The sequence below is a fragment of the Accipiter gentilis genome, chromosome 32 (assembly GCF_929443795.1).
Source record: "Accipiter gentilis chromosome 32, bAccGen1.1, whole genome shotgun sequence".
NCBI classification, from domain to species: Eukaryota; Metazoa; Chordata; class Aves; order Accipitriformes; family Accipitridae; genus Astur; species Astur gentilis.
Window position 1 is genome coordinate 8,893,838 of NC_064911.1, and position 24,398 is coordinate 8,918,235.

Below are 24,398 nucleotides of genomic sequence, written 5' to 3' on the forward strand. Positions count from 1 at the left end.
GGAAACTGGCACTGCCAAAGGAGAGGTCGCCACATCACTGTTCACATCTAGACCATGATGTCAAGAGTTCTTCATCATCTTTTATGCCACTCTTTCAGCAGCCTTCCCTGGAAATGGGAAACACAGGGGGACATAAGAAAAGAAAATAAATTAAAAAAAAAAAAAGCAGAGAAGGATGTATAAAGAAAGCTGCACTTCTTGAGTTGCTCTCAGTGCTCTGATGGTCTCCCCACCAGGCTTTAGAGACAAGCATTTGGAAAAGCAGCCCACACTGGCCAAGTGCCCCAAGGGGAACTTCAGCCAAGGGGGAGAAAGTGAGGGCTCATTTCAGGAGACCAGCAGCTCAGGTGACCCTTTCAGTCCACACAGTGAGATGTCCTGTCCTCCCCCGGGAGCAGCGGTACCTTCAATGAGGACAGCCCAGGCCAGAGTAAATTGTCTCCAACCATTTCATCTGTTCTGGCCACGCTGAAAACCCTGGGGACCAGCCAGCGCGACTCTGCGAAGGCTCCCATGATGGGACTGGCACCACTGGAAAGGACAGGCTTCTCCCAGCTGCCACCCTGAGCTGCTCCAAGCCCAGCCTCGGGGTCTGATGTCTAGATTGACATTGGGTTTGACTTTGCACAGTTGGCTACCCCATTGCCTTTGGCTGAGGAGACCAGAGCAGGAGCCATGGATGATAGGGTTGGGAGGACATGAAAATTGAGCCCAAAAGGAAAGAATTTGGCCTGCAGACTAACTTCTTGCGTGCTGAAGGACATCCCTGCTCGCCTCCCCCATGCTGCAGTAGCAGCTCAGGTGGATTTCTTGGCTTTCAGAAAGCAATTTAAAATGAAAGGCTAAAAGATCCCATCTCAGACCCTTCAGCAAGTCCACCCTGGCTGTGGTGTTTACCTTTGGACTACTAGTCTTGCTCTGCTGGGGCGGATGGGGAAAGCCTGCAGGTAGCTTTTGCTTTTTTAGCCACCCTAAACCAAAAAATCGGAGATGCAGATGCTACGAAAACAGGATGTCAGCTTTTGTTAGAAAAGATCACAAGAGGTTTGAGTGTTTTTTTTTTATTTTAGCTGCCTCTTTCTCTTTCTCTCTCTTTCATTTTCTTACTCCCTCCCTTCCTCTCACCCTCCTCCCACCTCCCAATTTCTGTCAGCACTCAGCACACGGCCAGGGGAAGAGCAGAAGAGATGGCGGTGGCGGAGACGCAGCTGTACGCAAAGGTGGCCAACAAGCACAGGAGAAAAAGCACCTCTGTACTCCTTGAGTCCCTCCTCGCCAAAGGATTCCCGGCTCATATCGCGTGAGTAATGTGTTCGGCTGCCTTTGCACAGTAAGATGAATTTAAGATATAAGAGGTATTTCTCATAAGATCCTGACAGCAGGCACCTTGCTTTTTTTCATCAAGAGACCACGCTGTTTCCTGAGGGTGATGTCTCTATACAGGGATCAGACCTGTCTTGCTTTGAATTTCTTGTAGAGCTGTGTGTATTGCTCATACTGCAACAACAACCCGCTCTGTACCCATTTTAAAAAATACTGTGCATATCTGAAGACAAAACACCCTTCCACATCTTCAGGTTGAGAGGCTTCACAATAAGTTAAGAAGTTGATGTCCATAGTTTAGTCTTGGGATATATACCCTGTCATTTTTTTCTGCTTACCACTGTTATTATAAGGGAGTTAAATGTGGATGTAACTTCTACCCAAAGTTTTCTTCAGGCCTGGCAAAGACCTCCTGCTGGATTTTGTCACTGGAAACTCTTTTAAAAGAGTAAGCTTTCCTTAACAAGATGCCACCTAAGTCTGTCGATTTTTCTTCCTGTCTTGAATCAGGATCTTGTTCCACAAGCGTGTCTTACCTGGAAAATGTAATAGTAAAGAATGAGGCGCTACTCTTGGCAACCCGAATGGATGAGAGATTAACTGGTGGCAGCTAACCAAGTTAATAAAAAAGAAACGTGGTGGCCACTCCTCCCCCAAACATCACTGCGGTTGCACAAGGAAGTTTGGGGGAGGATTTTCCAACCTCTGAAGGGCAAGTATGGACACTTTGGTTCAAACTGTTAAAAAAATAAATCTTTTTATTTAAATGTCGAAGAACCCCTCATAAAAATATTTTAGAAAGGAGAGCAATATCTCTCCCTTTTGACTGAAAATTAAGCAAGTTGAAAAGGCTCCATTCAGAAGTGCCATGTTGCTTTTTTAGGAACAGCTGTGTTTAGCAGGTCAACTTTAGACATGATGGGAACAGCTTGCAAGGAAACTGTGGGTCCCTTGTTCCCAGTTGAACATAGTGGAATTTTAGCTGTGCAGCTGAAAACCTGGCTCATCATTTCTCTAGTAATACTATAAGTTTGGCCACCCCAAAGTAACAGCTAGTTTTTGAATTTTTTTGTCCTGTATGTGATGTTCTTCAAATCCTCTTCGAAACAGTTTCTGCTGTTACAGAAATGGCTTTGTGCTTCCCAGGTCAAAATCAAGAAGCAGTGGCAGAAGCACTATGCAAATCAACATAAAATGATAAAATGTCCAAAAGCACTTTATTTTTTAATTTATTTGCTTTTATTGACTTGAAGACCTTCAAAATTTTGATTGCGTTTTATAAAACCTGTTAGCTGTCTCTGCAGTTCCTGGGTTGAACCGTAAATGAAAGTACTGAAAAGTTGTTCTTTTGAGATGTCCTGGCCTGACAAAAACAAGGCTGGGTGGAAATATTACTAAATCTTTCATAAAGTAGAACCAGCATGCCAAAGCAACATTTCCCCAAAGAACAAAAACCAAATATGTGAGGATCAAGCCTAGCATCAGATCAACAAAATGGGCCTTCCCTGGTGCTTTACACAGAACTGAAGAGTGTCAGCAGTTTCTGCTTTAGGGAAGACTCAGTTTGTTCTCACTGTAAAGACACTATTTTTAATACAGATTTTCAAAGATTTATTCCTACTCTCTATCATCTGAAAGAAATTGGTATATACAGAATTTATTCTATGCATTATCTTTCAATCTTCACTGCTCATCTTGGAAGCATAGGATGTCTATCACAGCCTAATGCTCTCCTGTTGCTAAGGGCTCTACAAACCCTGCTGGAAAGCATCCTACAGCCAACATATATGATGAGACAAAAGGTGGGAACAGGCACAGAGAGGAGCACAAGAGAGCGATAGTATTGAGCAGCATGACAGTCCATGGTCTCAGGTCTCGCTTGTCTTATTACATTTACGATTTTGCAGGCCCTATGGTAAAGAAAAGATGAAGTCATGCTCGATTTGCCTTCGGGGCAGCTTGCACAGAGCTTCTCTCCGAGTAGGAGGAGCAGCATGACATGAAGCAGTAAAACACTGACTTTGAGGTGTAACAAGTGGTTGACAAAGTCTGGCATCATTGGCTGAGCAGAGGCAGGCACTGACATTTCAACAGAATACGGCAGGAAGGGCTGTATGGGGAGAATGGCAGAAACATAGGTTGGTTGTGTTTGATGTGATGGACAAGGGAGAGCCAGCAGAGGTGTGGAAAGAAAATGTGCAGTATTCAGTCACAGAGGACACAGGCTAGTTTTAGACAAGCTAGGTCATGGTTTTGCATTGATTTGGCCACGGTAGTTGATTTACTTTATGGAGAAGAAAGGTAGAAGGTAAAGCTTGAGGTAGAAGGTAAAACTCATGTTTAGCCCTCATCCATGTTGAACCCCCACTAAAGAGCCAGGCATGATTGCATAAGTACATTTAAATGTTTTTAACAAGCCCATGTGTAGTTTTTGCACTAGAGAGAAGACAGAAGGCTAGGAGGAACCACCAAGGATGAACCTGAGTCCTGCTGCTTAATGTACTCATTGCATTGCTGGTGCATGCTCGGGTGTCACAGGGATGGGTGGAGGATAAAAATGTGAGGAGACTAAAAGAATGAAGGCCCTCAGGACCCACTGGCCAGAAAGGATGGCCTCAAGAGAGAAGGAAAGACATGAGCAGATGCCAAATAATTTAGCGGGTTTTATTCCACATCCACTGTCTCTACTTCCCCTTCATGTCTCTTCTGAGAAGTTTGTAGGTGGGTTACAGGACTGGAAATGGGATTCATGGGTGCAGGTGCTACTTAAACACTGGAATCCTTCACCCATCACCCAGCATTTAGTCACAGAGACTTGTTCGTATGAAGCCCATAGTTGGCATTTTGAAAGCTCTAGTGAGAAAAGGAAATGGGAATCAAATCCAATCCCAGAGAATGACAGCTGCATTAACAGAGAGAAACGTGAGATATTGTCCCTCATCTTGGACTGAACTGGTGGATTAGATCTGGCTCTCTGCTAGCCTCTGGGAGATCCTCAACCCACATTTTCGAACCCCAACATCAGTATGTCTTGCTTTGTTTATATGTATGGGCTTGGGCCTGACATCTTGAACCAGAACATAACCCTATGTACCGAGCAAACCCTGCTCTTCCAGTGCGTGGTTTACCCAACCCTAAGGAAATCCACATAGTCAGTAGGGCTGCTAAGGAAACACCTCCAGAACACAAAGGAGGACGGGTTAGCAATCTTCAAGGAATTAAAGACTTGTAGCGGAAAAAACTATCTGGAGGGCTTCAAGAATGTTAATATTTGCCAGGAATAACCTAGTTGTTTAAAGGTCCTGTCTGTGCTGGAGAATAGACTTGGTGATGACAGCATGTCCATTCTTTACTTTCTAGAATTTTTCTTTCTGTTATTCTGATGAATCGGTTTTATTTTTTTGTTAGGCAAAAGGCCTTGGCTGCTACTGGACAAAAGACGATAGAAGATGCTGCAAAATGGTAAGTACTTGTGATTTCTAAGGAATGCTTTCAGATTAAACTTGGCTAAAAATCCTTGTTCATGTGCTGATTCTGTCACTGAATGTGAAGTTAGCTGCCATAAAACGCCCTGCATCTGAGTTCTTTTTTTTTTCTTTTTTTTTTTTTTTTTTTTTTTATTTTAGTTCATGCAGAGAAAGAGATTATTTGCAGAAGGTCCAGGGTAAATCAGAAAAGCTGGAGAGGAAAGGGCAGCCTTGGGCAGAAGCATCTACTTTTACCACAGTGATGTTAGTGAATTCATGGGACCAGACACTTCTCCTCAGTTTGAACCCTCCTGCTTATTTATGGCTGTGGCCGCCGAGGTCTGCTCACTGCCTCTGCAAGGGGTTCCCGGGGTCCGAGCCAGGATGCGGCCATGCACTAAGGCATGTTCAGGAAGGTGCTCAGAGCCACCCATGGGGTAAATGTCCTTCTTGCCTCAGCACGGAGCTCACACCTCGTGGTGTGCACCCATGGGCAGCTGGAATGGGACTTGAGGGGGGAACCTGGACTTTCCATCCTGAAGGAAAGGAGGAAGGAAACAGGGAAAATATCTGTAAACCCATGGCTGCAGTTACAAACACGTGCAGTAATAACATGGGGTTAAATGGCAATGGCTGAAGGCAAACAGCCCATCTTCTTCCCTTGAGAAAGGCTCATTATAAAATAAGCTGAAAGGCTGATGATCAGAGGGACTTATCATTAGAGTCAAAATGACTTGTTAGTCTTGAGCTCTACAAAGTTTTTTCTTCTGTACCAAGAGTCCCACAGAGTATTCATATGCTGATAATTGATTTTTTTTCTTTAATCCACTCTCAAATCAAATCCAGTCTTTCCTTGCATTCTTTTCTGGGTTTTGCTGTGGGATTTTTTGGGCTTGGTTTGATTGTTTCTTTCTTTTTTTTTCTTTTTTTTTTCTTTTTTTTTTGGTAAAAAGCCAGAGGAGACATTTGAGAATGGCAGATTCTTCCCAAATAGTTTTTTGTCAGCAATGCCACCACACTTTCCATCAATCACTCCCAATCCAACAGCTGCAAAGCCAAACATACAGCATGTGAAGATCAAGGTGAAGGATGTCATCGCATGGGATATGAGTTTCTGATCTTTGCTTGTACATTTTCTGATTTGTCTTGTTTGCTTTTACTAGGGCTGAATAAAAATGCTAGCTCTTTGGGGGTATTTTTTTAATCTTCAGTTATTTTTCATTTGGGCATTATTCAATATTTTCTACCCATTGCTTCTTTTTCCTCCTCCAGTCCTCTGTTTCCAGTCATGAAAAAGGGGGAAGAATAACCCCCCAAAATCTAAAAATATCTTTTTTGTTGCCTCATTTTCAGACATTGAAAGAAGTGAAGGCACATACTAAAATGTAAAGTACACGAAAAATAAGCAGAAGAAAAACCCGTTCTCCATTAGTTAATATTTCAGAGAGAAAATTTGTAAGGAGCTCTTAATTTAGCTTTTCCTTTGTAAGAGAACAACAAGTTTGTATTTCCTTTTTCTGGTCTCTACTATGGATGCCTTCAACCACAGGAAACAAGAGTAAGCGGTGCACATACTTTACTCTCTGTGATATGCTCTTGATTTCAGGTTGCACTCCCACTGCAACGATCCCTCTTTGGATGACCCAATCCCTCAGGAGTATGCTCTTTACTTGTGTCCCACCGGCCGTTTGCATGACCATCTGCAAGAGTTTTGGAAGGAGAGCAAGCGCCAGTGTGGGAAAAACAGAGCCCACGAGATTTTTCCACACATCACTCTCTGCGACTTCTTCACGGTAAGGCGCAAAAGATGTGCAAGGGTCAAATATAAACTGCTGGTGGGAGTGGACCACCTACAGTTGTCTTACACCAGAAATTCTCCTTGGTGATCAAACTAACATGACCTAGGTCCAGGCGTGTTTGCTTAATATTTGAGTGTTCAGCCCCTGCACAGGCACCGGGGGCTTTCTTCCCACTACCCGCTCTAGCTACCTACCTTAGCCCTTGGCATACCTAAAAATTGGGTGCTGGGGCCAGTGGGATGCTTCAGGGTAGCTGAGTGACAGGTGTCTAGCATCCATCTAGAGCAACTCTGTGCAGTCCAGGCTGCCCGTGGACCTGCCAGCAGTGAAGCACTGGTCCCCACACGCAGCTATCAGCAGGCTAGAGAGACCATGCCCGTTGCTGCATCCATCTAGGATGTTAAACCTTCCTGCCTGGGGCAGCAGTGGCTGGCTTCAGCCAACTGTGCAGCAGTGACAGTGTTATCATAGGATATAGACAACTTTGGTATTATGCCTTTGGGAATCTCAGGGAAATCGCTACCTAGCCCAGAGAGCCCCAGCCAGAAGGTCATTGCTATGGTGGCATGTTCCAGTCTTTACCCTTTCTACTGGAGCTTGGATGTTGTGAAAAAGGGAGAAGCAAAATGCACAGGGATGGAAGGAGCAAGGGGAGCTGGACGGGAGTCCAGCAGTGCAATTGAGTCACTTTGTCAATAATTTCACATGGAAGTTAGGCTCCTGTGCTGGACTCTTGTTGGGCTTTTTTCTGGTTCTGGAGGTGCTACTGTCCTCCTAGCCGGCCTTCTAAGTGAACGGTAACCCTCTAAAGAACTTCCCAGCAGAGCTCCTTCTCCTGCACGGGTGAATACCCCGGTATCAGCAAAGACCAGCAAAGGTCTGGAAAAACTCTGGAGCCAACTGGTATCCAGTTTTCGCACACTGACGGTGTTGCACATGAACACCAGCTGCAGCTGAGATGCGCTGAAACAGATAGGAGCTAGAGTAGCTGGACAAAATTATTATGTTAATCATACTTTCATGCTAAACCATGCTGTGAAGTATAGACAGCGAAAATAAGAGTATTTTGTTGCAAAATATTGAATAGCAGGGTACCCTGTGGCCATTAATCACAATTATACAGAACAAAAATCATGAATTAATAACGAATGCCACGGTGTTGAAGGGTGTCAAGTTTAAAGGCCTGCCCCTGGAAGAGATGACTGAATTGCAACCCTCACCTCAGGCACCTCCGCCCTGTTTCAGGTAGCATATTTCTAGGGATAAATGCCCCCTCCGGTGCTATTCTCTGCTCGTCAGCTGTCAGCAAGAGCTGGCCTGGATGCCTCACAGGCAGAAAGCGAGACTCACTGACCTGCCTCCCACCTCCTTCTCCCGACACAGCCCTCTCCTCTTTCCTGACTCCCCACGTCTTTTGCAGCTCCCGGACTTGTCAGCCCCGGCGGATCCTGCTGCACGGCACTTGCCCTGGTGCAGGATCCCACCTGCCTCTCTCACCCCACAGCCCAGTCTGCCCAGTGCCCCTAATGCCTCTCTCTTCACCACGCCTGAGCCTCGCCAGGCAGTGGGTGTGTGGCTTGAGAAATGCTCAAGAGAGAAAGACGGTCTAAGCAGGAGGAGCTCCTTTCTTCTCTTCTGCTCTTCCCCTTCAACAGTGTGACCTAGTGAAAAGGCTAAATGGAGCAAACAGCCCTGTGGAGGAGACTAAAGCAGTGTGGAAATGGTGCATTGTTAATGTTTTTGTCTCTGATTAGACAGCACAAATTTCACCCTTGTCTCTTCACTGTTTAAATTGCTTAATTGACACTTTCTGTGGAAGCATGGCTCCGTACAATCCTTTAATTTGCTGTGATTAGAGCATTAAGGGTCATAATGACAAAGATGCCTCATAAATTTTGCTAGGTATGTTGCTCAGCATCTGAGATCTTGAAGTTTTAGCAGGAGCTATTTCAGCTGTCAGATAACAATAATGCAAATTCTTACTTAGAATTGAAGAGGGAATTCATGATCCCTGCTTCATTTCAGTCAGGTTACTGCACACCTGTCAGACGGTAAAATCTTTTGGCTCTTTCCTATCCAGCCTCCTGGTAGAAGGCTCCCTCTCCTATTATAGCACCAGGATACTGTGCTGATCAAACTGCCCAATATTACTGATCTTAATACCAGGAATTTCAAGCAAGTTTGTAGGTGTGTTGTCTTTCTCAGGAAGTCTAATTCCTGCATTGTTTTCTGCTATTACTGTATGACACAGGCTACAATAGTGGCTGTTGAGCCAGTGGGTAAAGTCTGTTCCTCCTGTTTTCTTTCAGTGTGAAGACCAGAAAGTGGAAATATTGTATGACACCTTAAAGCGAGTCGGTGACAGCTTTTCACAGTGCTTTCCACCATCTATTTCATTATCACTACATTCATCCACCAGCTACCTTGGCTTCTTCATTGGTGACAGCCATGCAAATATCCTCAAAGAGTTTGCTCTGGCATTCTCGTCAGAGGCTTCAGCCCAGGCAGGTAGGACCAAAATTAGAGGGAAAATGGATGGATCATAGCACAAATGCTTAGGCATATTACTGAAAGTATTTCTTGTGCCTGCAGGGAAGCTTAGCTGATGTTTTATGCCAGCAAACACCCTTTCCTCCTACAGATTTGAAAATAGCATGGCTAGGGAAGCATGGTTTAGACTTTGAAGACACAGTGCTTTTATCTAGAAGCTGAAAAGGTTAGCTGTGTAATTTGATAGGTCAACGATCAGGATATCCAAGATGGGTGGGGATATAATCCTCCCTATCCCCAGACCTCCATCTCCATGGTGCTATGGACCAGCCTAATCGCCTGACTGCATCCTTGAGAAGAAGGTCCTAATCCCCACTCCAATGTCATCCAAGGGAAACTGCATCACCAGTTGAGACTGAGGGGATACAACCCCAGAATAGCTGCGTCTCAGAGAAACAAGTTCAATATATCTCAGGCTGGGAGAGGAATTCAAACCCTGCTCGTTTCTTTTCTCCCAGCTGAAGCCAGGGAGCAAATCAAGTCCAGATTTATGAATCATTTTGGCATGATTAAAATCATGACATTCTGCGAAACAGTTATTCAGCAAAACTCTGATCTACTCCACTACTGATTACTATGGTGTTTCCTGTAGCATGCAAAACATGTAGGACTAAACAAAAAGAGCTTTAAATGACCTTCACTTCTATGTTGTGACATGATTGTTTTATTCCTAGATTGCCATGTGAAGCCCTGCCTAAAGCAGCTCCACCTTACCTTGGCTCACAAATTTTATCCTCACCATCAGAAGACTTTGGAAGAATTGGCCAAATGCATTAACCCGGGGGAGAGCTGCCAGTGGGTAGCTGCTCTCTACTCACGGGACATGCGTTTTGTGCATTACCAGGTACTGTCATCAGATTTATTTAATTTCCCGAGCCCATGGTCAGACTCTTTGCTACAGTCATCTTGCCTTTTTTTTTCCGTGAAGAAAATCAGTGCATGCACAGTACAGTGTTTCAAAAAGCATGGTTATTTCAAGCACCTCTTTGGGTTGAAAAACTGTACTCATGAATCGGTAGAAGATACATTTATGTTAGGCTGTTTGACCTGCATGTCATCAAGGTCTAATTCCCAACTCCAGCAGAAAAAACTAAACTTACCGTGACAGGAAAAAATAAGAGAGACAGGAAATGATGATCTTTGAATATTTGCTAGGATTTGCCAGATCACAGCTTTGCAGTAAAATTCCATTCAGCAAAATCAGTTTTCTTGATTGTTCCAGCCATGATGAAAACTGCACAGTTTAAATATCAGTGAGCAGGGCACAGTTGTCGCTGATGATTTTCTGCTTGACAAACTCCTGGTTAAAACCAGTCGACATTTTTCCAGTTCTCATTTCCAATTTTAAGTTATGGAATGATCAACATTTTTTAGTCAGATCAGTATATTGCTTTGTCACAAGTCTTACATTGGATTTGGGTCACACTCAGGAGAGCTGCAAGTAATCACAAAACCAGCTGACAATGCTTTTGCTATGTTTGCTTCCGTATAAGTCTGTACTAGTTACAGGGAAAAAAGTATTTTTATGAAAACCAAGTGCCCATTTTTACACATACTGCAAATGCAGTAGTGTCTTCCTTTTTTCTCTGCCAAAACGCCATTAAAGAGCATTTGCAGAGCGGAAAACAGTAGCGGTCGCTGCGTCCAGTGGAGAGTGGAACAAGCATCTCCTGAACCGCTGTGGCACGGGCAGCAGCGGGTTCTGGGCAGCAGCCTGACCCTGCTGCGTGTTCCCCCAGACGCTGAGGGCCCTCTTCCAGTACAAGCCCCAGAACATCGACGAACTCATGATCAACGCCGGCGACTTCGTCTACGTTGACCCGACGCAGCAGTCCGACGTGAGCGAAGGCTGGGTGATCGGGACCTCGCATCGGACCGGCTGCAGGGGTTTTATTCCCGAAAACTACACTGAGAGGGCCAGCGAGTCAGACACGTGGGTTAAGCACAGGTAAGGTGGGTTTTCGTGGGTGTTGCTTTGCGTCAGCCACTTTTCCTGCTGGGGAGCCGTGGCAGCGTTCCTCCTCGCCGGGAGCTGTGGGCTGCCAGGCGGGAACTGGAGGCAGCGTGGGCAGAGGAGAGGGGGGTCCTGGGGGTCTGGGTGGGACGCCGAGACTTCTGGAAGAAGGGACATAGGACACGCACCCACAGACACCCGGAGTTCATTAGTTCAGCTGCTCAAGGGATGACCCCTGTTTGGTCTTGAACAACCTGAACATCCTAATGAATTTTAAAAGACCACGTTCTGCCGGGCAGACTGAGTCTTCAGCCTGGCTCAGTGCTTTCTCCGTTCTTCTTTATTCTCATTTCAAAGGCTTGCAAAGTTAACTTGAAATGAAACCACGCAAAGGTTGCTCCACCACCTTGCTCCACCCTTGTCTTGTTGATTTACCCTGTATCAGCAGGCATCTGTCTGGCTTCCTGCACTTTGTTCTGCTGCTGACAGCAGGGCTGATGCCACTTGTAGATTAGAGCTGATTTTTCTAAGCAGGGAGGTGTAGGTGCACTTATTGAGTCCTCAGAGACAGAGGAGGCAACCAGGGAGTTTTTCCTGTTTGAAGATCACACTTCAGCAGAGTTACACACAATATATGCCATCGATTCATATTCTTTTAGATTCATTTTTCCGGGGCAGATTCTAAATCAAGAACAAAGTGATGAAGTGGATTGCAAGTGTGCAAAAAATATTGAACGGAACATGAATCCTGACTTACACGTCTCTGTAGACAAAAATCACAACTTAAAAATCCCTTCTATTTGTGTGTGCACCCATATGTTTGTGTGTGTGTGTGTGTTGCTTCTGCTTTTTCTACAGGCAATATGTTTTTGTAACACCTTCGAGATTATTCACCCAAACTGAAAATGAACCTAATGTAAAGCTGAATGGAAAAGTCCATAATCCCAGTATGTCAAGGAGCGTAACCAATGTACTTTCTCTTCAGGTAATTGTTTTTTTTTCATTTCTAATCTTTGCCGTGTGCTTGTGCAGATATACTATGTATTAAAAGCATTCAGTAAATTTAATATTATTTTCCTTGTTCTCCCTCACATTTTCATGTTAGGTTGTAATGCACATATATACACACACACACACAAATATGCTTATACTGTACAGTATAATATCTCATAAATATTTTGTGACTTATATCATGTGTATTACTCCTGCCTTCTTTCATAAGACTTTTTGTTGCTGTCATAATAGCACAGCATATGAGTTCTCTGCTCAGGTTTCTCTGTGCACAGCCTTACCGGGCAAGCTGTGCAGAGGTATGGTGAAAAGTCTGACAAGTGAGACATGGGCACAACATCCCCTGACTTTCATGTGGGTTCATAGCAGAGTAATTAGAGCAGAATTAGGCTCATTGTTCATTGTTACTTTTATGTCCAGATCCTATGGATGTCACCTTGGTGGTTTACCTGGTCCCAGATCTTGGCACATTTAAATGTTTCATTTTCTTTTGTATTTTTAGATACAGAGTTAATGTAAATAACTGCATAGAACTGCTGCAGGAGAACAGCCAGCTGTAAAGGTTAGCAGCACTGATGGGATTACGTTTTTGTCCCAGTTTCAAAATCCATGTGTATCAGATTTTTCCCCAGGTTTTCCACTGGTCTTCTGGTAGGAAGAGCAAAACAAATAAGGACTCTGGTTTTTTACCTACAGCACATTTGCACCTGCACTGCCCTATTGGCTCTGACTGTCAGGGATGCCAAGACGGTCCTTTCCAGCACGCTGGCATGCTGCAGAAACTCCTTTGGGCTTGCTGGCCCCATGGCCTCTCTTCTGGCTGTGCTGGGGATAACCCTGGGTTCATTTGTGTTAGCATCAGAGAAACTTGAGGGCACCTTGAGGGAACTTCCATCCTGGGGGGTCCCAGGATGCCGTGTGTACAACCGTAAGATGGAAACATCTGCACAAGTCACACGTATGTCCTTCCACCGGCTCTTGATTGCTCTTAGCCTCTCTTATCTAGCTCAGATCTGTGGCAGAGCCACCACTTGGCCTGAGGAACATGTTTTGCAGATGTGCACGTCTCCAGTCTAGGAGTTTCCCCAGCCTCTGGGTTCCTCCTAAGCAGAAGAGCAAGACCACAAAACCCTAGTTTTAAACTCTGATCTTGCGGCGGTTGATTCTTGTTTTATGGCAGAAATGCAGTAACGTTTAGCAGAATACATGAATATAAATCTCATACCACTTCTTAAGAATTCCCTTCTCTGCTGCTGAAGATACACATCGCTAACCTCAGTGCTGCAGCAGTAATGCTGCAATGGGTTGAAAAACTTTTAAAGCCTTTGACCTGTTTCCCCCTATCTTCTCATCTGTACTTAATATGTATTGTATACTAAACTCAAACTACTCAGAATTTATTTGTAATTCCATGCAGTCTGAGTAAAAAGTGGCCTCAGAGGAAAACTGGGTTCACTATTGACTTGGCCACACAGTTATGAAAAGTGTAAAAGTAGTGTTTTCATTAGGAAAAGAAGGATGACCTTGGTGTTAGTCCTGGTGTAGAAAAGAGCATTGCCACTTACATCTTAGCTAGTTTCCCTCTTTTGTTTATACCAACTATATGATAGATATTAAAATTATAATTCCTTCCCACACTGGAATGAAAAGCTCTGTTATCAGCACTACCTTTCACTAGTGTAAACATAGAATTAAAACCTAATCTGTGGCCCATGAAGGTCAGGGATCTCTTTCATTTGCTGTCAGTGGAGAGCCAGTCAGGCTTACTATTGTCCTAAAGATAGGCACCTATTATAGCAGCTCCTTCTCTCCCCCTCTGTGTTTGTTATAAACCTCCCAGGGCAGGTCTGCTCTTCCTTCCTCCATCAGGCAGCATCCAGAAATCCAGACTTTTTATGCAAGGTTATATTTAATATCGTAATGAAAAACCCTTTTTACACAGCTGTCGCAGAATGTCACCCTCCGAAGAGGTGTGCTGGTCACGCGTCATGGGGAAAGAGTTGATCAGGTCTTCGGCAAATCTTGGCTTCAACAGTGCTTGACTGCAGATGGTGAGTAAGATAGTGGAAGGATCTTAGCAAATCAGAACCAAAACCAATTAATCCCAGTCATAGGTACAAGAGAGTCAGTCTCCTACGTGTAAATGTAAACACTGACACAAAAGAGTGAGTAACATTGCAAGTCAGGTACAACACTGCTTTGATCTGCATGCAACCAGTATTTTGTAATGTCCTAAAGTCCTTCATGTTTATGTTGGATAAACTCTGCAGGCCAAGCAAAGCTCTTGTGATACTGATGGATGTGTGTTTCACTGACGGATGTACAAAACACAACATCTCTACCGCTCATTACACAAGGTGGTGGTCATCAGACCCCTCCAAATTTCTGCGCTTCAGTCAGAATCATGGTCTGTTGATCAGTCACAGTACGTCACTAGTCAAATCTGGGGAAGAAGAGCAAGAGCAAACCATGGAGGAAAGGAGATGTCAGCACTGACCTAAATGAAAAGTTGAATTTCTTGGCCCTCTCTCTCAAAAATGTATGTTTTGAGGTGAAGAAAACTGACCCAGAACAGGGAACTGTGTGTCAGGAGGAAGGAGGGTAACAAGAAGGTGGGAGTTCAGAACGGAGAGCTTTACGCTGAAAGTCTCCTTTGTTATGCTGGAGATCTCCTATCTAAAGTGTCCAAAATTCAGGCTAGATAATGAGCATGGTACCTTCTGGCTGCATAATCAATTCATTGGTTTCATTTTCCTTCAGGGCAAATGTTGGGTTTTGTCATTGGCAATGGTAAAAGAATATCAATAGGGAGTGGACTTTCGCTTCATTTGAGCCCCACAAAGCCGAAGTCTCACAATTTCCTGCCCTCTCTCTCCTCCCACATTTTGCTCCTTCGGAACTTGCATAAGAGGTTCTGTTTTGTTAGGACAGGTGATTTCCCAAGCCAGTGTTGTGACCTTAGAATATGGTACCTTTAAGGTAATAGTAGTCACCAGGTTTTTACACCAGTGAGACACTGACTGTGTCTGTAGTACTGAAATAATCCTGTAGGTATCTGAGTTCAGGCACTGCCCCATGATCCCCCAAACTGTCTCCCTGGCGTGGTCTTGGCTGATGGCAGCTCCCCCTCACCCCTACGGTTTCCAGGCGAGGTTTGGGGAGAGCACAGACCAGGGTCGGTCCCCACTGGACAGACAGCACGGGTGTCTGAGGTGGAGGGAAGAGAGACTGGCTCCTTGGGTGGACACCCTGCTTCTTCACTTGCCCTCGTGGCCAGAGAACAGACCCCGACCTGTTTCACTTGCCAGTCGAGATGTCATTCCGGGCTGAGTTTTCAGAACCAGCCGTTCTACCATTCAGAAGAAACGAAGCCATTATAACGAAACGCAGCCTGTGTGTTAGCTGCTGCCTCCCTCGTACAGTGGCAAAATGTCCCACCTCGTTTCAGGAAAATACTACAGAGCTGATCTGAACTTCCCTTCCACCCTGCCGAAGAGGAAAGACAGCATGAAGAATTTTGAGTGCGATCCTCCTTTATCTTCCTGTGGTGTTTTCCAGTCTAGGCTTATAGGTAAGCTGGATAATATCCTCCCGAAAATGGAAGGGCTTGGGAAGCAGGCTTTCATCACCTGCAAAAGCTCCTACTGGCTTTGTAGTAGAAAAACTTCTTAGTAGCGCTCGTTGTGGTAACACTTCCGTATGGGCAACGGCTGCAAGATCTTGTTAAACAGTAAAATAGAGGGTGGGGCTGGTTGCTCATCTTGGAGACCCATTCTGCCAGTTCCTGGCAAAGAAAAAAAAAGAAGCTGCAACACTAGCTGTGCCCTTCTGCGTGTCTCCAAGGGACTAACGTCTTACGTGTTTGTCACTGAGTGGGCAGCGAGGAGCGAAGGGGCTGACCAGAGGAAGCAGCTTCATGTTCAGCAGCATGTGGTCACCTCATCACAGGTGCCTGACGGCTGGCTGCTGGGGGTTAGTCGGACTCAGATCACTCATCAGATGAAGCTGTTTCTGCTCCCTGAGCAGCCACACCTGACTGTGACAATGCAAGTCTGGTGCAAATGTTTATCTCTGATGATTCAGATATATGGAGACACCCAAATACCTAACTGCTGTTTGCAGAATTTGGGCGAATCTTCTAAAATTATTTTCCAAGCACTCGTTTTAAACTTGCTGTTATAACCAGAATGAGCTTTTTAGTGAGCTCAGGCAGCCAACAGTGTGAAAAAAATTGATAGAAAGGGACTGTCAATGTATCCCGTGTCAACGAAACTGAAAAGCTCCAAGCTGTTTTTTGCAGAAAGTATTTTGTGGTATTTTCTCATCTGTCGTGGTTTGTGAAAGAGGAATTCACTTTGCTGTTCCCATCCAGGAGAAGCTTTGCTGGACCAGGGGGTGACAGTCAGCTACGTGTACTCGTCACCCGCGCTCCGCTGCATACAGACAGCTCAACACATACTGCAGGGTAAGGCACCAAAACTGGCCGGGTGCTTTTGCCACGGTGAAAATGTCCTCGTCAAACTTTTGTGAAGTCTCTGAGATGAGTAATTAAGAAGATGTACGACTTTGTGGCTATTTGTTGTTACATTTAAGCAGGGAAGACAAGGTGGTTTTGTCTAGCTTGGTAATACAGGCAGTAACAAACGTGCTGCCACGTGTATGGTCTGGAGAGTACCGTCCCATTAACTCTAGTCCTCGCTAGTTAATGTGGAATCTAATGTCATATGAAACAGTGGTGTTTCACATCAGGTTGAATTCAACATTAGTAGCTGCTCATCAGATCACCACTGCTACCTCTTCCAGAAAGCAAATGTTTCCAGTGCTCTGAAGGATACGTATGTGAATCAGGGAAGACAACTTTCTCCTGAAAGCATTTGCCTTTGCAAGCCAAACTATTTTAATTCCTTCATATTGCAGAACCTCTTTCCTTCTCCTCCCCCTCCCTCTCCTTCTCTTCTTTTTTCCTCTCCTGTCCCCTCCCACAGGTCTGTCAGAGGTTCACAGTTTATTATCATGTTTATATCAGAATTACGATGGGAGTGCATTTCTTCTGGGAACCAGTACCACTCGGTAACCTCTCGAGAATTATCAACAAAATAACGTGTCTTTTGACAAGAGAATTCTATTTTAACACTGTAGGACAATTTATTGCCCCACCGAGGACCACTGAGTAAAATGCTATATAAAAATGGTAAAAACATTTCCTGTCTAAAGTTTATTCAGATTGCAACATTACTGAGGTCTTTATTATCTCCTGTACTTTGCAGATCATCACAAGAGAGCTCCAGAAATAATAATAATAATGTAAGAATTTGTAGTGACTTAACATTAGTCAGACAAGAATATAATGTTGACTTCATTTAATCAACATGATCCTCTTTTTTTGACAATAATTCTTTTTCATTAATGAAAACCTTACAGCCAACAAGGTATAATGTACAGCACAAATGTAACACTTCAAGTGTACCTTTCTCTTCTTAACAAATATTTTTTGTTCTTCCAGGGCTTAAATTAGATCAAAAAGTCAAAATCAGGGTGGAACCAGGACTGTTTGAATGGACCAAGTGGGAAGCAAGCAGAGTAATTCCTAACTTCATGGATGTGACAGAACTGGCAGAGGCCTCTTACAAAATAGACACAAGTTACAGGTAATTGCTCCATATCTAGCTGTTAAAGCAGTTGGGTGTTTTTTTTTTCCCTGAGGTATCTCTTCGTCTTTATATTTGTCGTAAACCACTATGAACACTGCAAAAAATGGGTGATTCTGATCAAATTCAAGTCTGCATGACGTGTTCCCCAAATATGATACGCTGTCAGCTATCTTGTGCCAAGAGTCAACTTTGCTGCTCTGACACAGAGACACACACGCACGCTTGGGAACGTGGGTGCACATAGCACGTGGGTACACCTGCACGTGCACAAACAGCTGATACTTGTGTATGGGACCAGCCCTCCTTTGGTGTCGCCTTCAGATTCGCCGGCTCAGACCCATGGTTTGTCACGCGCAAAAATAGCTGCATTATAGGCATTAGTGACAGGTACCAGGAGTTTTGTTTTTACCTTTGGCTCAAGCAAAGCCCACTTTAGAAACGTGATGAATAACCTGTTGGGGAAATAACATGCTGGTTTTCAGCGACGAAGAAATGTGATTTTCGGAAAGGACAGTAAGCGCTTTTTTTAGGGTCTGCAGGGCAGCAGCGAGAGGTCTGCCCCGCGGCAGAGGGTGAGCACAGGCTGGGAGGTGGCAGGGAGCCCACCTCCACGCCTGAAACGCCGCTGCTTTGCGTCCCTGAACCAACAGCTACAAGAGGAAGGGAAAGCGGGGGGCCACCCCCCGTGCACCCCGGGGCAGATCCATGCAGCGTCTGGGGATGGGGAGAGAGAGGTGAGCCCGACACGAGCCTGCTGTCCTTGCGGTTTTGGGAGCAGGCAGGGTAACGGCGTTTCACTGCAATTGATGTTTGTGCCAAATTCATTCGAGGAGGGGTGGTGTTTTGTTTTGCATCGCTCAAAGGTTAGTACTGTGCTCGTCAAGGACTTTTTGGGGCCCTTGCAACTTGAGGGAGGTGATGCCTTTTCTGAGTGCTTGCAAACCACAGCAGGGTAGGAAATGATAAGCCCCCAGTTCAATCTAGCTCCTCATCTTGGTCGCAAACCAGGCTGCTCTGTGTTTGCACTGCAGAGCCAGATCCAGGAAATTACTCAGCTAATAAAGGTGAGCGTCTCTGGGGTTTCCCACATCTACAAGAAAGGGGGAAAGGAAACTTCTCATGTCTTGGTGCATTTCTTACAGCCAAGCGTCTTCATTTGAAATTGCATGAAGGAGTAAAATGCTTAATTTTCTTGGATCATAGTGCTTTCTGGTGTGTTTTACCACCAGTAGAACTTTTTCCCTAGTTTTTTCAGTACACTTGCCTCAAAAGAAAGTGTGCAAATGCAGAGCAGTGGAAAGTTCAGAGGGGAAGCTCTGAAGCAATGTGAACTACAGGGTTCAGAACCCTCGCACCTCACTCGGGTCCGGGCAAAAATAGGGTGGATGAGCAATTGTCCTGGTTTCAGCTGGGATAGCGTTAACTGTCTTCCTAGTAGCTGGTACAGTGCTATGTTTTGAGTTCAGTATGTGAAGAATGTTGATAACACTGATGTTTTCAGTTGTTGCTCAGTAGTGTTTAGACTAAAGTCAAGGATTTTTCAGCTTCTCATGCCCAGCCAGCGAGAAAGCTGGAGGGGCACAAGAAGCTGGCACAGGACACAGCCAGGGCACCTGACCCAAACTGGCCAACAGGGTATTCCATACCATGGGATGTCACATCCAGTATAGGAACTGGGGGGGAAGCGGGGGAGGGAATGGCCGCTCGGGCACTAGCTGGGTGTCGGTCGGTGGGTGGTGAGCAATTGCCCTGCGCATCATTTGTACATTCCAATCCTTTTATTACTACTGTTGTAATTTTATCAGTGTTATCATTATCATTATTAGTTTCTTCTTTTCTGTTCTACTAAACCGTTCTTATCTCAACCCAGGAGTTTTACTTTTTTTTCCCCGATTTTCTCCCCCGTCCCACTGGATGGGGGGGGGAGTGAGTGAGCAGCTGCGTGGTGCTTAGTTGCTGGCTGGGGTTAAACCACGACAGCAATAAACTTGTACTTATGATACCAGTTTCTTCCCGTCGCATGCAGGGTTCAAAATCCTCAGGTCCCAGGGGCTGGTTTTACCATAGTCACCCACTGCAAATGACAACCTTCAACTAGGCTGTCAGGGCCTCCCAACATCAGGAATTTGGTGTTCCCTGCCCTTGGCACCACTGGCCACTGCAGACTGGAGCCCTGCAGGCTCTTCCCCACTGCCACCGGACTGGGGCAGCCCCCAGCCCTCCTCCCACGGCCGGACAGAGCTGGTGTCCTGGAAGCTGCTGTGGAGCCTTGGGATGGGTCTGTGCAGGGTGCGCGGCACCCACCAACCCAAGCCCTACTGGGTCTGTGGGGCTGCCTTGATTTGCAGCAGTTTGGAGGTCTGGCTCCCGCTTTTTTAGGAAATGTTTATACAGTGCCCGAAGAGCCCTGGCATATAAAAGAAAGAAGGACACCTGGTCCCAGTTGAAGAGCTCAGATACTTAGGAGTGGTGCATTTTGGTGCTGGAAACGCTTTTTTTTTTTTTAACTCTAGGAGTGAAAGTCTTTACTATCCATTTGTCCAGCTAATACAGGTATGCTTCATTTGTTGCTGAGTTTGATTTGATTTGTTTATTAAAGAGACTAACACTGAGGCACCAGATTTGAAAGCATTCACATCGTCAGTGTCTCGCCTTGGTTTGAACTCGGTCGGGATTGCTAGAGCGGGGCGGCTCTGCAAGTCTGCAGTCCATAGCTGGGCAGTGGTCCCTGCTGACCGAATTGCTCAAAGCTTAAGCTTTTCTCAGGCATGAATCCTACTTTAAATAATCTCCACTGTAAACTACAAGTTTTATTAAAGCATGGTTTTCCCTGCGTCTGGTGCCTTATGAGCTATGAGATTTGGCTATAAGATTTAATGGCAATTACCGTGGGGGACACTAATGCTGCATGCAAGCTGAGGCAGCAATATGTCAGCCCAGTCAGTAGAAAAACCTACGTCCTTTTAACCAAGTGCTTTTTCTCTGGTGTAGTCATTCAATAGTGCTGACAATGTCCCAGTATTCATCTAGATTAACATACATTTGTGATTTTATTGTCAGGGGTAACTTCCCACTCTCTTCTCTGGTACCATCGGAAAGTTATGAAGAATATGTAAGCAGAAGCTCTGCGGTTATAAAACAGATCATCACTGCCTGCCCCAGTAAAGGTAAAGGTTTCAGATCTTTGTATATTCTGTCAGAGACTTTCAGTAACAGGAACTGGCAAAGATTTGCCAACAGAAACACATTTAACGTGAGTTGTTTGTATTCAACAGAGCTTAAGGTGAACTCTTAGTCCTTGTCCTGGGCTACGCTAAATTAAAATAAATGCGATTTATGAGATAGAAATGAAAAAGCAAAATTAAACAGGAAACAGTAGACTACTAAATGGCAAGAGTATACTTTGCTTCATCTTTCTACATCGGGATGTAGCTCAGCATAAGATACTATACTTTTCTGGAAGGTTTTTTTTTTTCTCTCTTTTCCTAGCAAATGCTTTTTCTCACTAGCTGGCATGCATATAACACACCAGACTTTTTCTGACCAGCACAGTATACCCTGCCACATTATCAAAAAGGTCTGCAAAGATGAATAGCCCCAAAAGAGCCTCATATCCATCTGCTGATGGGTAACCTGACAGTGCTGCAGCTCCCTTACTACTTTTCTTTGCTTTTTCTGGTGTATCAGGTGTCATCCTCATTGTGGGCCATGGCTCTTCCTTGGCATCTTTCACTCGACCTCTGTTAGGGCTCCCTGCCAGAGACAGCAGCAACTTTGCTCAGGTGGTACGAAAGGTAAGAAGATTTTTTTCAGCAGGAAGCTTTGGTTTTGTTTTATTATACTGTTAATAAGAAGCCTGCTTACGTGGCGAGACATGCACGTAACTGCATGCCAATACCAACAACATTAGCTTTCTCATTACAAACAATCTCATGTAGTTTTAGCAAAGCACAGGAGGTCAAGAGAATGATTTTCTCCTAGTATGTGACTAGCAGCAAAGTCTTTGGAGAAATTTTTTGTCCAACTCCCGTGGAAAGTCAATGCCAGGTAACATTTAACAGAAAAGAGGCACGTTTGGAAACCTCTCCATCTGGACCTAGCCTTCCGTCTCCTCCCCGTGGTGTTGTGAGTGTAACATGCAGCTACATTCAGTGAGTCACTCTTTAAGAAGCTGTGTGTTTTTCAAGTCACTGTAAGTTCACAGCTTCAGTGCTCAGCTGCAGAATGAAGTGGAGAAGGGTTTTCTCTCCAGCTTCACAAGTGGGACCTGTGCTTGAGATTGGTCGCCAATGTTTTTTGTTTACTTTATTTGTGTATTATCACCAGTGGCAGAATTCTTCACCCCAGTTTTCTTTACCATCTGCCTTGGTATGACCAACCAGAGACGTCAGTCTTTAGATATATTTTTACTACCACTGTCAATGCATAAGGAGGAGTGAATATATTTTGATCATCAAATCCAAGTATGAACATGGGAAGATGTCACAAGTTCAGCTTTCACCCCACAGGCCTCAGTCTGGTTTTAGTTCATTTTGGAAGAGGCAAAATGTCCTGGTCTCTCCTCCCAGAACAGTCTCAGGGTCTGCTCTCTTCTGTAGCAAAGCCCCCTCTTTCATGTCAAAGCAACGACCCTGCTAGTAACTCTGCTGGTAACTTCCTTCCTAGATCCCATCGCTGGGCATGTGTTTCTGTGAAGAGCTGAAAGAGGAGAACAAATGGCAGATGGTCAACCCACCAGTGAAGACGTTAACTCATGGAGCAAATGCAGCCTTTAACTGGAGAAATGGTATTGTGGAAGATTAGAAGGCCGGCTCTGCCTTTTGCAGTTGTCAAAAATAAGCCAAAGACAGTTTATGGTTCAGCACAGTCCAGTGTTTCATCCAGAAGACTTACAGTGGATGGGAAATACCATCTCTAAGTTGTCAAAGCACAGAAAAACACTTCCAAGTTTGGTGCCTGAATATTGTTTTTATTTCAGTGGCTGAGAGGAAGGAACACAGGAACTAGTGTGCAAGGGAGAAAGAACTCTTCTGGTGGTGAAGAAAGTACCTTTTAACCTTTTCTGAGTACCAACTTTTAATAAATACAGAACTACCTGATTGTAAATTCCACTGCTAAAGGCACTAACATAGAAAATGTTGCATTTTCCAAGACCAAAATACATACAGTAAGAATTGCTTTTTTTCATGAACTTGGATCTTTTCAGACAAGCAGAGAAACTGGGACTGCAGAAAAGTCATCTCCTACTCAAAGAGGAGACCAGCTTTACCTAAAGCCACTGGGTTTCCTGTTCACTCCATCAGTTTTGTGAGAGCAAATACCCCACTGACTATTTATTTAACTCTTCTACAAAGGGGCTCCATTTTCTGTCACAACAGCTCCCCATTCAGTGATTCCTAAGTGATCCATATTGCAGAAGGGACTAAACGATTCTTTTTTGCAGAAAACTGAACTGATTGCTTTACTGTTGCTGGGACAAAGAAAGATGCCCTGCGTTACTTTACTGGTGACAAAACTGTGGCGTGAGCAACTCTTAACTGCTGAACACTGCCTGAGATGGCACTCTCAGGACAACAGCTTTGCTCTGTCCTGTTCCGTGCCAAATTGTATAAATGGCGACACACCTACCAGATGTGTTACCCAAAATGTGTCTGTAGCTCTTCTCTTGGTGATTTGTTTAATTAAGGGAATGTAGCCCTGAAATTTTATGCACAAACAGGAACATGCCTTTCCACTGTCTGTTTTCCTTTCCAGTTATCCTCTCAGATTACCTCTGGGAAAGCACAAGTGTTTCTTTCAACGAAAGGAAAAAATGGAGGTTTTTCTCTCTCTTAGCATGACTAAAAATGTTTTCATTTTCACTCTTCATCTCCCTGCTCCTTCTTGACATATCTCTGTATGCATGCCGTTAGCTGTCAGGGCATGCGGTAGAGCCCATCCAACATTCAGGCTTTGGGGCTGAGAGGTGTCTGACAAGCACCCCTATCTGTGGGCGTGGAGATTTCGTATCTCGGTCTTGCACCTGAAATGAGTCATTTTGACTTTCCAGCTCTGGTGAAATTGCTTGAGCTCTTGCTTTTCTGACAGCGCTGTAATTTTAAAGTGAAAACCAAAAGCCCCAGGGCCAAGACAGGAGCTCTTTGGCTAGCAAGTGATGCAAAGAAGGGCACAGGACTGCATCACTGGTTGCAGCTCGAATGCTTGAGATGGGTGGCTACGGATGCAGACCTGGGAAAAAGGTGAAAACCTCAAGTGCCATCATGGCCTCTTCTTGCTCCAAGGGAGCAGGATGCCACTGCAGCGCCGAGAAGACCATGGCTTGGTTACTTCTCCACATCTCGCCCCGCCACGCACTCGCTGTCAGCTGAGAGGGGCAGGTGAGGTGAGGGACGATTTTGCCCTGAGCCCCGAAGGCAGTGGCGAGGCTCCTCTGCCGTCTTCAGGGAGGGCTGTGAGTCAGAGGTCTTGCTGAGAAAGGGCCAAGAAAACCAGCCCGTAGGGGAAGAGCAGGGTGATGAGGGAGGGGACAACACCTCCGCCTTGCGCTCAGCCATGCCAACAGCAGCCAGCCAGGGTCTCCCACCCACCACAGCACCTTCTCCCTCGGGCTGGGCTCAGCCCCGGCCATGGGTGCAAGCCCAAC

General features: G+C 45.1%; 1 protein-coding gene across 2 annotated transcripts; it reads left to right on the forward strand.

Annotated features, from left to right (window-relative positions):
* Positions 1 to 1,187: 1,187 nt before the first annotated feature.
* Positions 1,188 to 23,405, forward strand: UBASH3A (ubiquitin associated and SH3 domain containing A). Of its 2 annotated transcripts, none has more exons than XM_049835214.1 (14): positions 1,188 to 1,300; positions 4,732 to 4,785; positions 6,397 to 6,583; positions 8,899 to 9,097; positions 9,814 to 9,983; positions 10,879 to 11,087; positions 11,952 to 12,078; positions 14,047 to 14,155; positions 15,553 to 15,675; positions 16,477 to 16,569; positions 17,608 to 17,752; positions 20,816 to 20,922; positions 21,443 to 21,549; positions 22,421 to 23,405. In XM_049835214.1, the coding sequence occupies exons 1-14, from the start codon at positions 1,188 to 1,190 to the stop codon at positions 22,556 to 22,558; spliced, it is 1,881 nt and encodes a 626-aa protein (XP_049691171.1). In that variant the 3' UTR covers positions 22,559 to 23,405. The 2 variants fall into 2 exon arrangements, with proteins under 2 accessions (XP_049691171.1, XP_049691172.1); XM_049835215.1 differs by having other exon boundaries at positions 14,056 to 14,155; positions 20,816 to 20,928.
* The last annotated feature ends 993 nt before the right edge of the window (positions 23,406 to 24,398 follow it).